Source organism: Rhododendron vialii, chromosome 9a (assembly GCF_030253575.1).
Source record: "Rhododendron vialii isolate Sample 1 chromosome 9a, ASM3025357v1".
NCBI classification, from domain to species: domain Eukaryota; kingdom Viridiplantae; phylum Streptophyta; class Magnoliopsida; order Ericales; family Ericaceae; genus Rhododendron; species Rhododendron vialii.
Window position 1 is genome coordinate 4,019,619 of NC_080565.1, and position 16,805 is coordinate 4,036,423.

The 16,805-nt window shown below is 36.9% G+C and overlaps 1 protein-coding gene across 1 annotated transcript; it reads right to left on the minus strand.

The window, feature by feature from the left end:
* Nucleotides 1-328: 328 nt before the first annotated feature.
* Nucleotides 329-15,541, minus strand: LOC131301308 (electron transfer flavoprotein-ubiquinone oxidoreductase, mitochondrial). The gene is made up of 18 exons (XM_058327510.1): nt 14,903-15,541; nt 13,631-13,707; nt 12,977-13,083; nt 11,413-11,494; nt 11,223-11,331; nt 10,431-10,477; nt 10,252-10,326; nt 9,735-9,851; nt 8,575-8,643; nt 6,042-6,134; nt 5,503-5,605; nt 5,178-5,302; nt 3,157-3,206; nt 2,990-3,056; nt 2,592-2,671; nt 1,635-1,763; nt 1,473-1,539; nt 329-574 (listed from the first exon to the last, which is right to left on the minus strand). Exons 1-18 carry the CDS (start codon nt 15,411-15,413, stop codon nt 491-493), a joined length of 1,992 nt encoding a protein of 663 aa, XP_058183493.1. The 5' UTR covers nt 15,414-15,541; the 3' UTR covers nt 329-490.
* Nucleotides 15,542-16,805: the final 1,264 nt, after the last annotated feature.

Consider the following 16,805-nt stretch of genomic DNA (forward strand, 5'->3'; position numbering starts at 1 on the left):
CCCGTTCCGCGTAAAATAAGTATTTATTTTTTAAGAATGCAATTTTAAGCTAAAAAATGATGGATTTATTGAAATATAAAAATATGCAATATGAATCTTATTTAAAAGATCTCATTGAGATCTTTAATACGGTGCAAAAAAAATCAAAAATTTATTTTTCATTTACATTATTTTCATCGATCAACCGACAAGGATTCACATAAAAACCTGTTTCCATTTGTTGCATTTGCAAGAATCTTCATGTATGGTACCATTGCTTTCAACAAAAAAAAAAAAAAAATGGAACCATTGCTCTTCTACAGGCACAAGTAAAGGATATGACCAAAAATATAGCCAAGGAATTCCAATAAAAAGAAATTCAGGATACACAGTTTTGCAGAAAACCTCACTACAGGTTAACTTTTTTTTTTTGCAATGCAATGTAATTGATTTTATTGTAATAACATAATGTCGATTTTATTTGGTTTGAAACAAAATCAAAGCAAAAAGTCTACATGATCGAGTAGCCTGGGCCACCTCCACCTTCTGGCACGGTCCATTCGATATTCTGTTTTGGGTCTTTGATATCGCAAGCCTGGAAAATAAAACCCAATGAGGTAGAGTTAACTACAGAAATAAAAAGACTGCAGAAGTAAGAAAATCAAATAAGCAAGTCAAACATTGAAAAGTACTCTTACCAGCAAATGGAACATATTGACATGATTTGCGACACAAATGATTCCGTGATAAGAGATGCATTTTTTTTTTTTTTTGATCCTCTAAGAGATGCATATTCAGACAACGAAAAACTACTAAATTTTGATGACCGTATCAGAGGACCAAGACATTGTTGAAGCCTTGGATTACACAAGTTTCCTACCGTCTTGCAAGTCTAACATACTGTAGCCTCACCATCTTGTATGCTGAAACGTAAGAACCTGAAATTTTCCCTTTCATATTTGAGAAGCAACAACAGTTTCAGGTTAATGAAGTTTACCCTCAAAGTGCTGCTTTGTTTAGTGGAGGGGAGAATCCCTCCTTCCATTTTTTCCCCTGAAGTAGAATCCCCTTAAATTTTTGTCCCCTCCAGAAATCCAAGAACTTAATACAGCCTTCAAGAACTGAATGAAGCTCTAGTTTCTACCCTGACCAATTTCGTTGAATGAAGTCCTTATAGAAGAAAAAATGCACTGTCATTGGTGACGTGTATAGTTGACAAGTGAAGCCAGTCTAGAAAATGCACCATTGCTTTGACACATTAGTTGATTTGGTTTAGGGTGCCACGTACTTTACTTAAGGAACCACTAACATGAATATTCAACCTTCCAAAGTTAAAGCAAGGGCAAATTCATTGCTTGAGTGCCTAAAAGTCAAATCATGAATTAGTTCCTCATGTATGCAAGCAGTACACCAGTACATGTGTGTAACTATTTCAGTTAAAACATTCTCAGAGGAAGATCTATTCATTTCTCACACATTGATGTTGGTATTACCTTGCAGTGTAAGCAATTTTGAGCATTAATATGCAGCTTCAGCTGACTGTTATCATCGGCGACATACCTATATTACAGTTCCAGTAAAAGCAAGCAGAATCAGATATAAAAGACTTTAAAAAGCTGCTCCACAAATAAAATTGTTCTGAAAAAGCTCATTACTCGTATACACGTGCAGGGCAATATCTGGACTCAGGTCCACCATATTTCAGCAAATTTACATGTTCAGGGATGCTTTGATCTCTCAACCGAAGATGAGGTGGCTGGTCGTGTTCATGATTTGTGTTGCTCCTAAATAAGTAGACCAAAAAAAAGAACATATTAATCACAAGGGAAAATGGAATAATATACTTCCCATGAGTGTCAAATCAGCCTCCACAATGGGTTAGCTGACTATAGGGTTGCCTAATTGCCCTATAAAATCACTTATACTATCAGCAACCTTCATCTTGTTCCACCACACTATTCTTAAGGGTGGTGATTATTGGACTCCTTTTTTTTTTTTGTCTTTATTCATTGAATTTACAACATTACACTCTCATTTGTTCACTTTTTCACATATAAAGGGCAATATTGAAATTTTACATGAATTAAAAAAAAAATGGTGAAAAAAGAGTGAAAATCAATTACCCTACAATGTCCTGCTCTATACTAGTTTTTTTAGTTGTATTTACACGAATTCGCCTGTAGTGATGCCTTCGATATGAAACAAACAATTACAAGTCCAAAGTTAGACAACGTGGCTTCACCATTTATGGACCACAATCAGATACTCTCCAATAGACGTGTAGGTCTCAAAAGTTCTACCTTACTACTTTAATCCAAGCTCCTAAAAAATGTGATACTCTCCCATAGAAATATAGGTCTCAAAAGTTATAACTTGCTAGTTTAATCCAAGCTCCTAGAAGTATACGAGATTACAATGCCTCCATATTGTGATACTGACGCTGTTTTCACGGTTTACTTTAACTCTTGCCCTACCGAGGTTTAATTCTCAAGGCCCCGTTGCCTCCATAAAGCAATAACTCTAGAATCTTCAACTTTCAGGTACGGGAAAATGGAACTTTCAGGTAAACAGGGAGAGAGGTTAGAGAGTGGGGAAAGGATGCAAATGTAAACCTGTATAAAGAAGTTGGCACATCAAAAGATACGATCCCATCTGGTTTTGGGTATTGAATAGGGGAGTGTAAGTGTGCCTCCTGCAAATAGAAGAGTTCACTGTTGAGTATTGTTGAATAGAAGGTTCTAAGCAAAATAGACATCTCTAGCCATTACTACATGCTGCAGAGTAAGGGAGTATTAATCTAATGCTGCAAATACTAGAAATTCAAAGATAGATCTTCTTGCTTCCTGAGTTCCTCATGATGAGATCCACATACGAAGTGACAGTGAAAAGATCTCCCCATCCTCACTGACAGGAATCCGAATCATGCATTCCTCATAAAACGCAATATAAACCTTTTTAAAAGGTTCCAAGAATTAACTAAATGCACAAATCTAGAGTATTAGCTTCTCACATCTGTTGCTTCGTGATCAGGTTTGCCATGCTTCAATGTCACTGGAAACCTTCCCTTGAATATGTAGCTGTGACACAGGAAGCACCAGTTGATTTCATTTACAAAAACCGGAAGTGCATATCATTGAAGTTATATGCTACTTGATATGGCAGAGGTTGGTGTCTTACCGTTCTAAACCACTTAAAGCCAAACCAGGAAAAAGTCCATACTCGAAAGCCTACAAGAACGGAAAACAGTAACCTTAGCTAAATAAAAATCCAGCCACCTCTCCTCTTACATTTTATCAGCAATTATAGCATAAAATCACACGGGCTTGACTTTGATTAAAATGTGTATTTACAATACATGGATTGGTATTTTCTATCTCACCCAGAACATATTATCACGTTGGATATTATAAAAATCCAACTTATTCTTGCCATTCAAATATATATATATATATATATATATATATATATATATATATAGGGGCCGGTTCTAGGGACAATACATTTGACAACACTTTTGACAACACATTTTTCAGAGCTCCACGTGAATAATCGGAGCCGTTCAATTTGTTTAAAACATGTTTTTAAAGGTTCTCATAAAAAATCAACTCATTTAGATATCGACAAGGGCTTGATCGGCTTATTCAATTTTATCCTGTCAAATTTGATAAAAATCAATTAAATGAGCCGATCAAGCCCTTACCGATATCCAAATGAGTTGATTTTTTATGGAACCCCTTAAAAACATGTTTTAAATATATTGAATGGCTCCGATCAATTGTATGAAGGTCCCACGTGGAATTTTGAAAAATGTGTTGTCAAAAGTGTTGTCAAATGTATTGTCCCTAGAATATCCCCTTCTCATAAGGACCACCTCATTTTAATAAAATGTGAACCTCCCTTTCCCGATCGAATTTCGATGATCCGAGCCGCTCAATGTGTTTAGAACGTGATTTCAAGGGTACCCGAGAGGAATCAGCAAAAAAAAAGACCGGGAAGGACTTCATCCGAGCAGTTTTTGTTTGTTTTTTATCGAACGGTTTAAATAAAAACTGCTCAAATCAAGCCCTTCACGGTCATTTTTTTTGCCGATTTATCATGGGTACTCTTAAAATCACGTTCTGAACACATTGAGCGTCTCGAATCATCGAAATCCAATCGGGAAAGGCGAGAATGGAGAGGTCTGCATTTTAAGGTCCTTACCTGAAGATTTCTATATATATATATAGAGAGAGAGTTAGGTTCCGGTGAGGGATCCCTCATTTTATTAAAATGCGGGACTCCCCTTCCCGATTGAATTTCAATGATCCGAGCCGCTCAAAGTGATCAGAACGTGATTTTAAGGGTCTTCGTGAGAAATCAGCAAAAAAATTGACCGGGAAGGGCTTCATCCGAGCAGTTTTCATTAAACGGTTCAAAAAAAACTGCTCGGATGACGCCCTTCCCGGTCATTTTTTTTGCTGATTTCTCGTGGGGACCCTAAAATTACGTTCTGCACACATTGAACGGTTCAGATTTTCAAAATTTGATCGGAAAATGAAAGTCCCTCACTTGAAAATCAGTCCGTCTTCCGTAAGGACCACCTTATTTTAATAAAATGCGGACCTCCCTTTCCCGATTGAATTTTGATGATCCGAGCCGCTCAATGTGTTTAGAACGTGATTTTAAGGGTACCCGCGAGAAATCAGCAAAAAAAATGACTGGGAAGGGCTTCATCCGAGCAGTTTTTGTTTGTTTTTTATCGAACGGTTCAAACAAAAACTGCTCGGATGAAGCCCTTCCCGGTCATTTTTTTTGCCTATTTCTCGCGGGTACCCTTAAAATCACGTTCTGAATACATTGAGCGGCTCGGATCATCGAAATTCGATCGGAAAATGGGAGAAATGAGGAGGTCCGCATTTTAACTAAAATAAGGACTCCCTCATTTGAGACTGACTGTGTGTGTGTATATATATATCTGGCCCCTGAATATCAATTATCTCCGTGTTCCCCATTGCTTTGGTCAATATGCAGCTAAGAAAGAGAATAATTTGTCATCTATGTGTTCCCTGTTGCTCGGGTCAATAGGTGGCTATGCAAGAGAATATTTGGTCAGATGCCAATTAGAACCTCCACGACTGAAGTGGACAACAACGAAAGAGACAGTGGAAATTTAGAGAAATGGTTCAAAAAGTCAAAAGCAAATAGGCTGCAGTACATACTGGTCGATAATTTCGAGCCCTGTAAAGTTCTTCCCATATCCATGAATTCTTCAAGTTGTTCCAGTATGCGTCCATATTCAAACCTTCATGAAGTACATCAAATGCAGCTTCTGCTGCTAACATTCCTGCAAGAAAAAAAAAAAGGCAGTGAAATTACTTTTTGAGTTCTCTTACTTTATTTCCTCATCTGGGCACTTATACACATACAATTGACTTAGGGAAATTCCAGCCAGAACTTCCACTAACTGTAAGTCTGTATCAAGTAATATCAATAAGGCTTTGTGTAATCATACAAACAGTGAAAGAGAGCGATGTGAGTGGGTACCTGATTTCATGGCTGTATGCGTTCCCTTTATTTTTGGTACATTTAAAAAGCCAGCTGAGCACCCAATAATTGCTCCTCCCGGGAATACTGGATATGGAATAGACTGAAATTTAACTAGCATCGCATTTATATTTGCGTAATGCCTACCAACCAAATAGCTAAATTAACTTTCGCCGCTAAAAAAAAAAGAAGCAGCTAAATTGTCAAGGTATCATGCATATTGAGCGTTGCAAAAGAAACCAGAAGAACAACCTGCCACCCAGTATTTGTAGCCTAATCATGTGTACTGAAGTCTGAACATATGATAAGTTTTAAGGTTTTTCAATCTTGCGCACTAAGTGCAAAGCTGTTCTATTCAAACAGGCACTAAAAGCTGTAATCTATAGACAGATAGCACCTGCCCTTTTAACACTAATTAAAACTGTACTACGCGTGTATGTGGTCTAAACAGCCTTTTGTAATTCTTATCTTAAAGTGAATTGTCCTAGCAATTGGTGACGTGAAAACGAAAGAAAAATAAAAAAGAATCTCTCATGCACCTGAAACCCGCCTTCATTCAATGTACGGGCACCATATTGGAGAACAGTTCCTCCTTCAAGAAGACGATTGATAGCTGGATGGTGTTTAAGTTTCTACACAAAGAAAATCAATACACAAGAGGCCGAGAGTTAGATCAAACATGCTTACATTCTGCAAATCTACTTTCCACCTGAGCAAAAATATAGACAGATACGGACGTAAAAAAATTGTGTCGGGGATTCTCCGACAAAGCAAAACTTAAGTGATTAAAGAAAGGTCCTAACAAAAAAGTGTAAAGCTTGAAAATAATACAAGTCCTACAACTTTGTCACACGTCTCATAACAACCTGTAAAAGCAGGATGGCCTATTGGCTATCTTCAGGAGAAAAAAATTCTTAACTGGACTGCTCTTTGCAAAGTGTTCAATAAGGTTATTGTTGGAATTTGTTCCACAGCGGTTATTTATCACCTCGAAAACTAATATATGAGCCCGGGTTGCCTCTCCCCTCATTACCAATTGGTTTTGAGTGGGATGCTTTAACAGTTATCAATTAAAGCCGCTGACAAAACCTACTTGCAATATTGCCTTTCTAGAAACGTTGGTATGTAGTATGTACTTGAACCCATAAATGTAAAATGAGACACACATGAAGGTTACAGTAGCTCCAGTCATCCCTATTTGTTGACAGTACAGAACTTGGCAGATCAACGCTGCAGATTTAATCCTAAAATTGGTTAAGCACCCAAAGTTCAATGCTCAACTCCACAAGACGACGTCATTAAGATAAGCAAGCAAGATTTTTTCAGAAAATAAGAAATGCCAAAATTACAAAAAGAAAAGGTACCAACAGGGGCAGAGGTATATGGTGGGGGGAGTAGCACATGCCACCCCCATTCCAAAAAAAAAGAAACATTTACATTAAAGGAAGCAAAAAAATATAATTTTACATTAAGGGAAGTTGATTAAATACTTATCAGTATCTGAATAACTTGATTTTTCACACAATAAATGAAAAAACAGTACCTTCAAAAAATGTTTCAGATCATAAAAATAATATCTCAATGACTTTTATTTAAAGACCACAATATAGTTGAATCAAGACTTTAATATTTTTTAACAAAAACAAAGCTGAAGACAAAGACATATTTTACGTTTAACCTTTCTCTTCGTACTTTAACGAGCAACATGTACCAAATAGTAGTGGACTTCAATTGAATAGCGCCACTCTGCCACTGGGTACCAAGAAATACTTCTTGGTTGCTATTGAGGTCCATGGTTTTGGGTTGGGTTGAGTTATTGAGGTCTTTCTATTAGTGGGATGGACTTGGGAGTAAAACCCATTCTGGCTCCACCCTGCCCATGTAAGACAGTTTATGTGGGTTATTTATTTATTTATTCTAAAAGCAGTAAGAAAATTCAAAGACAAAAATCTGTATAGGTATTTGTTAGCGTCTAGCATTTGTAGTTTGCACTGTGAAGCAAATACTACACTATAAAAAGGTTATTTAGAATTTAAAATCTTTTTTACAAAAGGATTCAGCCAATATTAAGAAATTTAAAAAATAAATGGGAAAGTTGGACGAATCAAAAAAATTAAACTTAATTAGGGTAGGGCTTGGAAATATCAAGAGAAACCCATTTATTAACTGGACGGGCTTGGTACGCATTAGTTCTGTTATGATGCAGTGCTAGCCCGACCCTAACACAACCCGGCCTATGAATGTGCACCCCCCCTTTTTGGCCTTCAATTGAGCACTTACCCTAGAATACTTGTCATTACTGCCTACAACAAACTGTTAACTAAAATTCGAAAAAAAATGTTCACCTCAAAGAACCAAGGTACCTTTACAATTTAAACATAGAATTTAAAAGCACCCCTAGACTATCACTACCAATTACACACGCCAGGATCTGAATTGTCATCAACTAAGCCCTCAGTGTTACCTACTGTCACCAATTTGACAGAAACTGACACAAGGCGCCACATCACAAATTATGCGAACAACCTTAACCCTACAAGTATCCTCAGAATCTTCATAAACTATTAACTCCTGTCTATTGACCACCTAATTTTTAACTTTAGCAATTAGACAGTCAAACTCTCTGATATGGGGTCAATTAGCACCACGACATTGCACCATCAATACCACCAACTCTCTGCTGCCAATACAGTAACATTCATTGAACATGGAGTAGATCTCTGGCTCAGGAAAGTTCACAATCTCCCTTTAAGACTTCGACCACCTTCCTTTGACGTGTTTGGGGTCGGTCGATTGTAGTGCCTATCAGGAGACCCTAATATAATAGAAAACTTGCAAAATTTGAGTGGCTATATATTCTTAGTTTGTGTTTGTGTGTGTGTGTGTGTGTGTGTGTGTGTGTGAGAGAGAGAGAGAGAGAGAGAGAGAGAGAGAGAGAGAGAGAGAGACCAACAAGAAGGATGCTTTTTATCAACAAAGCAAAAAAAAAAAAGATGGATTGTGGATTCATGTGAAGGTCTCTCCACATTAAATATATAACTGAACCTTGAAAAAAAGCACTTTCAGTCATACCTGGAACTCCTCGTAAGGATTCAAGAAAGGGTTGTGGTAATTCAAAGCAACAACAAGGCCAATAGAAACCTGTATATCCAATTACGAAAAAAGTTAGCTGCCTAAATCAGAGTTCCAACGTGGGCAAGCCAATGGAAAAACAATACAAAACATATAGATGTCCATGTTACTTTTTGTCATATCTTAGAAATTCAACAAGGTTGATCCTTCATAGTATGGAATACTGATGTAGTTTGGTTCAAGCTCCAAAAAGACGCTGGTTCTTTGTTGTAAAAGAAATGGGGATCTCGGAAAACTATCGTGTAAAGTTTCACAAGTTCAAGGCAGACATCTAGTATTGTGAGGCATAGTTCTATAAGTGTTCTATAAAATTTATACATTTACAGGCTTCGATTTATTGGTTTGTACCTTCCTCTGGTAGTTAGTCGAAAATTGAGAAGTTTTGGGATATTTTGCTGATTTAGTATGACTAAAACATTACTCCTGAACTATACTCATCTTAGATGTTTTGCATTCTCACTTCCAGTACATAAATTGTTCTCCATAGAAACTCTTATAGAATGCACCAGCGGAAAAGAAAATTAATATTTCGGCCAAAAAACTTAAATTCTAGCTTAATCATCAAAACATCCTTAGTGTCAAGTATTTCTTATGTTATTTTTTGTACTTACGGTTATTTAGTCCATGTGGGTAATTTTCTTTCTTCGTCTAGGTTATTATTTACCAATGTTAGGTTTAATGTTTTGTTAATCACAATACTGGCAGCCATCATGATAGGAGAGGCCTTCAGTTCAAGTCTCTCTGTTTGCCTTCTGCTTCTCCCCTTTATACTCCTTACAACTTAAGCTTTTGAAATAATTGGTAACGTAACACTTAGAAGTCTCGAAAACAGTGAAAGCAATCTCCTGCCAAAACAATAAAATGCAGAATTTATGCTCAAATTCTAGAAAAATTTCCTAGTGTTAACTGACACCATCATGCCGCTACTTCGCACTACGCTACTCGTGAAAAAACAAATCGTCAGTTTAGAGAAGAAATATGCCCCCCTTTTTTTTTTAACCTAAGAAACCATAAAGAGAAATACAGTGACAAAAACAAGAAGAAAAGCTAAATAATTTATCCCAAATGATACAGGTAAATAACTTGGAGGAACATGATACCTGCCTATCCTTCATATGGTACAGAAAGGATCCCCCATAGGTCTTGTTATCCAAAGGCCAACCCAAGGTGTGAAGAACAAAACCAGGTTCATGTTTGCTTGCATCAACTTCCCACACCTGAGAGAATCCCAATCAGAAATAAAGTACAAGCAAGAGAAACTATGGTGATACATTTAGCCGGCCTGCCAAAACTACTAATGGCAGTGAGACATCATGGAGGAACACCCGTTTCAAACAGAACATCTGGTCCTTCGAGTAAGTTCCAAGGCTCTCTATCAATTCATCACACATTTAGCGAAAATTATGTATTAAGGATACTGTATGGTTGCTCTTCTATTATTAACCAACTAGTCATTATGGTTCAACAAAGTTAGGTAGAGGTGGAGGAGTGCCAAATCCCGCAAATTTATTCTGTGGCCTACAAGACCTCCAGCTCCAATTGCAAAAAGGAAATTAAGAAACACATGTAAGTACGTAACTCATAACCCAACAGATTAACCAAAGAAGAGAAGACTACCTCTTTAATTCCCAAAGCATAAGTTTGATGTTGCCCTTGTACCTTCTCCCTCAAGTTGTATCTTTCGATCATTTTCTGCATATGAGAAAACATAAGAAAGTGTTGATTAGTTACCAAGCAAAAGATCGAAAAGAAAACCACATGTAAAACTGCAGGCATAAGAGAGAATCTCTTTAAACCTCTGATAATGACCCTCGGCATCCTTCACCAAGAAGCGTGAGGCGGCCTGTACAGAGATAGTTTTATTAGGGCCAAGAGGTCAGGGACCAATAAAAACCTTGCAAACTCAGCCAATCTTAGCAAGTATTTCTGGAATGAAACCAGTGACGAGTCATTCATTATATGTATTTTCCAACAAATTTAATTTGTTGTTGGGTGAAACATGTTTGGGAGGTCCAAGCATCATGCACCAGGGCTGTGCATGTAGTTAGAAGCACATGTATGAGACTTGAATCCATTTCTCCCACCCAGCATGCCAATAGCTTCTACCCTCATCTAAAATGCATCATAGGTTTCCCCTTAATTTCTAATCCAGAAAATAGAAAAATAAATGAGTGCAAGTAGTGAAAGCTCTTCCCTTGGACCCATCTCGATTAAGCATGAGACCATATGTGGCCACCAGGGAAGGATGTGTGACTCAGAGCATTTGGGAAAAGATGCAAATAAGGATGTACTGATGTTCAAACCCCTCGCGAGGAGTGCAACTATAAAGGTCGGGAGATTGTAACATCACATCCCACCTCGAAGTTTACATGGGCGGACTTGGGTATGTAATAAATCATATAAGCTACTACTAGTAACTTGATTTTACACGATAAGAATTAAGAATCTAAGATGACTAGGGCAGTTTGCAAAAGAGTTGAAAAAAAAGAAGAAAGGAAACAGATACAGATACAGCCTATCAATAATTAATCCTCCAGGAAGCAAAAACAAGTACGCAGCATGCACATAAAGAAAGTAATTGGACTTGCCTTTCAATTCTACACCACCTTGGAAATTGTCCCTTCTTGAACCATCTTTAGCGATTCCCATATCATTAGTTGCAATGCCAATAACCTTGTCATCAGCATCATACAAAATCTGCAAAATCGAAATACTTCGTAGATAATGCAAGCCATCCGAATAAGTCGGCATTATGTGAAAAATGAAATGCAGAAGCACCTCACTGGCAGCAAAGCCTGGGTACACTTCAACCCCCAATTCTTCAGCTTTCTCTCCCAACCAACGTACTAATTGACTCAAACTGCATTAGCCGGGCTACAATAGTAAAATGCACTAAAATTTTGCCCCCGCTTAATTTGGAAACAGTACTCAGTTACTGAACACAATTTCAAAATTCTGTGATATCAACCCAAAAGAGAAACACAAACATGAAACAAGGGGTCAAACTTTTCTTTCTGATACACATTTACAATAGGTGGTCTCTTTATCAGCACACAAACAAAGGACCAGTGACCTACGAAGCACAGGTACTCAAAAAATGATGTTGGTGTACGAGTATCGGGTACTAGTACAGTATGGGTGGTCCAGTATGGCAAAATACGTACCTAGTACACCAAAAGCCTATGGGCTATGTTTTGGTATCTGGGTACGGCACCAATAAGCCATGGTTACAGGAGGGGAACTTCGATGGATACTGCACCAGTATGCTTGTTTTCTTTTTCCCTTCTTATGCACTAAACACTTGATAGTTAATATTGATAACTACTTTTTTCCTTTGAATTCATGTTCATATTTTTCCAAAAGAACTAATTTGAAGTACCCAAAAAAAGAGTGGCCAAAATTTAAGTTTAACAAGTGGCGGTGGGACATCCATGAATAAAAAGGTCATGCTTCTCTTTGGGCTTGCATTACAAAGTATATAAAAAAATAGAAAGAGTATGAACTACAAAAAAGCAATAAAACATAGAAAGAGGGATAAGCAAATTACCAAATTTCCATAGAGAAGATGAGTTCTAGTATTAACTATTAAGAAAAGGAACATTGCTTAACTTTTTAAGAGGTTACATCAAATCGGGCCTAAGAAGGTTTATAACTGCTAGAGGTTTGCCATGGAATCAACATGAAGTACTCTTATATTTTTCGATAAATTTTTATTTGTATTTTTTAGATATGCAAAATACAATTGTATACATAAAACACATCAATTAAAGATGTACCCCATCCGTACCCACAACGTGTTTTTTTAGGTTTGCCCATCTGTCGTACGCGTAACGTACCTGTATTTCGTGGTCCATAGCCACTAACTTAAAAAAGTCTAGTTTCCAGCTTAGATATAGTGCACGAAACCCATATTTTTTGGATAGAAGAAAAACGAAAACAACTAACTTTAAAAAGGATTTAAGGGAGAACAGAACAGAAAATTCTTTTTGTCATCTCTTTTCTATGCCGGGTAACTCCAACGAGCGACCACTAAACCATAAATTTATCTTCCTCCTTCGTTGCAGCTGATGTCCCAACTGGGATCAATCCTGCACCTTTCATTTTGAAGATAATAGAAGATACACACAAGCAAATAGCTAGTGGTATCAACAAGTCACATGCTGGAAGCAACATGAAACTTTCAAAGCTAAAGGTTCATTGAACTAAAAATGAAGGAAAATAGAACTCAAAAAGACGTGAGACTTATAAAGGTTCATCAAAACAATTAGCAGGTCAAAAGTTTAGAAACAAGTCTGTTGCTCTTATTCATGCTTCCTGATAACCCAAGGCAGTACAAGGGTACCTTATAACATAGTTTCCTTTGTTGTCAAAAGGACTTGGAAAGGAAATTGCACGATCCTTGGTGAGAAACCAAAACTTATCTGATGAAACAGGGACATCTATTGGTGCCTACAAAACATCAGCCAAAACAATATTGAAAGGGAAGAAAGACAACAGTACATGTGAACTTACAAACAAAATATTACCCCAAACCTAGGGTAAAAATATGATTTTTAGTTTCAAATAGAAAAGAGTAGACAAACATGTAACTTTCCTGGTCATATAAGTTCCTATAGATATATATAGAGATAAGACTAGCATATGCAGAAAGCCATATGAGAACATATCTAGGAACGTCTATAAAACTATAAAACTCAACCCCCAGAAAGTTATACAATTTATCTGATTGTACTTTCGTCAAAAAAAAGGTCAATCTTCATAAGTTCATCAAATGAATTTAGGTTATAGCTACCTTTATTTGTTAGAAAAACTAGTGAGACTGTCATAGAATTTAAGTTCTTGAGTTGCCACTCTACAGAGATAATTTCAGACAAAATCACCATTCTAACTGATCTTCGTAGCATCAAGCAAAGAGTGCAGCAAATGGTTTTACATTGAACATGTGTTCTGTACACACAGACCCAATGCAATTAAGAAGGGGAACTAGAAAGCCTACCCCTTCCTGCTTCCATTGCGGTAGTAGTTCATCTAGTGCCCGAGGTTCGAATACATTACCCGATAGGATATGAGTACCTACAATCACAATGAATTAAAGGTTAACAATAAGGAAAGGTTATTACTGACTACTGAAGCATAGACTAATGACTATTCACAGTCCTTTTCAACGTCCCCAACTATCATTTCTATACTGCACAGTCCTTATCCCATCCATCGTAGCGTTTAGTCCAAGCTACACAAACCTCCTATCCAAACTTAAGAACAAATTAGAGCTGCATCAATTTGTAATTTTGTCTTCCTTGCTATTAATTTCACTTCCTTGTATCATATTGAAAGGACGAATATCGTTATGGGATTCGTAAAGAGATCCACACTGCTAATTGGAACAAACCTACACGGAAGAGATTTCTACAAGGGAAGAAAACTTTCAACAAAAACTCTCAAAACCTCTGCCAACAAAGATATAACGAAATAAAGGTTGTGAGTACCTATAATCACAACGAATAAATTACTGATAGGATATGAGTCCCTCTAATCACAATGAATTAAAGGTTAACAATAAGGAAATGTTAGTATTACTTATTACTGAAGCACTCACTATGCACAGTCCTTTTTGACATGTCCAACTATTATTACTATACTGCACAGTCCTTAGCATTTCACCTTGGGTCTGAGAACTTTCCATTCTAAGCCAAGAGCATTAACATATAAAGCCACTTTGTTTGGATGAAACTTCTGGCAAAGCCTCTTCATCAGTGTTTGCTAAATTGTGACTTCAGTTATTTAGCAAACACTGCTAATTGGACAAAAAATTGACTTCACTTCAGTAAATATCAGATTTCCCCATAAACCAAACAAAAGAACAAAATAGAGCTGCACCAATTTTATCATATTGTCTTCCTAACTTTTAATTTTAATTCCCTGTATGATATTGAAGGGACGAATATGGTTACGGGATTTCGTAAAGAGATCCACACTGCTAGTTGGACCAAACCTACACAGAAGACATTTCCACAAGGGAAGAAACACATATAACAAAAACTCTCAAAACTTCTGCCAACAGAGAAGTTACAAAAACAACATGAAACCTTCAAGTTTGAGCATTCAATCACAGGATGACAGCGTAGCCCCCTTAATTGAATAGTTTGAATTCCTTTCAGTTCCAAATGCATCATGCCACTCTATTAGGCAAGGCTACAACATTTCTTCAATAAGATAAAACATGAGCAAACCATGCAATAACAACTCAACCGAGTATAAAGGAGCATACCCACTTCGGCACCCTTTTCAACAACACAAACCGATAAATCCACGTCCTTTTCGCGACACAATTGCTTCAACCGTATAGCAGCGGATAGCCCAGCAGGTCCAGCTCCAACAATGACAACATCATAACTCATTACCTCTCTATCTGATTCACTACAGAAACCCCTCGTCACACCACCCACCAAACTCCGAACCCTCATAAACCCAACTCCATTTCCTTTCCAATTTCCAACATTTCTCCAATTCAGCGAACACCCAGGTAAGAAAACCCGGTTTACGGGGTTTTCATAAGCGTAAAACTGCGATTTTCGGCCGTATTGGTGGAAAAATCGGAACCCAGTTGAGGTTTTGAGTGGATTTGGGGAATTTAGAGGAAACCTATATGGAGTGAATGAGTTGGGAGTGATTTGGGGAACGGAGAGATGAGTTGAAGAGTGCTGGGTTGTTGCGCAAGTGTAGTGGGGTGAATAAGAAGATAGTGGTGTGGGTTTGGATTTGCAGAGGAGACGAAGCATGACTGTTGGGGGGATGCAGTGGTGATTGAAAGTCCGTCGTGGTGCGAAGAGAGAGTTCTAACTTCTATTCAAGCCCGATGGAGCTCGGAGATTACGGACATTTTGAGGTTTTGAAAGAACGAGGTTTGAAAATGAAGAACCAAACACCCAAAATGGAAATGTGAAAAGCAAAAATTACCTTGCCAAACTCCCCCATAAAATATTATATATATATATATATATATATATTATATATACATACAGAAATCTTTAAATAAGGACCTTAAAATGAGGACCTTATATGCGGACCTCCCATTTCTCCCCTTTTCCGATCGGATTTCGATGATCCGAGCCGCTCAATGTGTTCAGAACGTGATTTTAAGGGTATGCGTGAGAAATCAACAAAAAAAATGACCGGGAACGCTTGATTTGAGCAGTTGTTATTTAAACCGTTAGATAAAAACGAACAAAAACTACTCGGATGAAGCCATTTCCGGTCTTTTTTTGCTGAATTCTCATAGGTACCCTTAAAATCACATTCTGAACACATTGAGCGGCTCAGATCATCGAAATTCGATCGGAAAAGAGAGGTCCGCATTTTATTAAAATAAGGTAGTCCTTATAAGAAGGGGACTCTACATATATATATATATATATTGGGACGGTTCCGAGAACCCTTAAAAAAATCTCTAAAAAAATCCTCCAAATCTTAATCTTATAGTTCCCAATCAAATTTTGATGATCCGAGCTGCTCATTGTATTCAGAACATGATTTTAAGGATGCCCACGAGAAATTGGCAAAAAAAATAACCGGGAAGGGCTTGATTTAAGCAGTTTTTTATTGAACCGTTCAATAAAGTTCAATAAAAAGCTGTTCGGATGAAACTCTTTCCAGTCATTTTTATTTGTTTAAAATCACGTTCTGATTACATTGAGTGGCTCGGATCATCAAAATTCGATCGGAAACTTGGAGAGATTTTTTTAGAAGTTTTTTTAAGGGTCCCCGAAACCGCCCCGTATATTATATATATATATATATATATATATATATATATATATATATATTGATAATAAAACAGAATAGTTTTTGTCTACTCATATAAACCCAATACCATCTACAACCGTTGAATCAAATTTTGAATAGTTTATATCTGTTCGTTCGAGAGTATACTTCTTAATATAAACCTCCAAACCTTATGACTGGTAAATTCTTTCAATTGATTGCTTTTAAGTTTTTTCCTTAAAAGACTTGATTATCTTTTTGAGTAAATGAAATCAATTATTGATTTCCTTCTAAAGTTGATTTCCGTACATTTAATTCCCTATTTTTTTAGCTACATGTGAAAATCAACCTAAAGGGAAACAATTTAAAAGCACATATTGAATTAATATAAGGAAATCAACTTTAGAGGG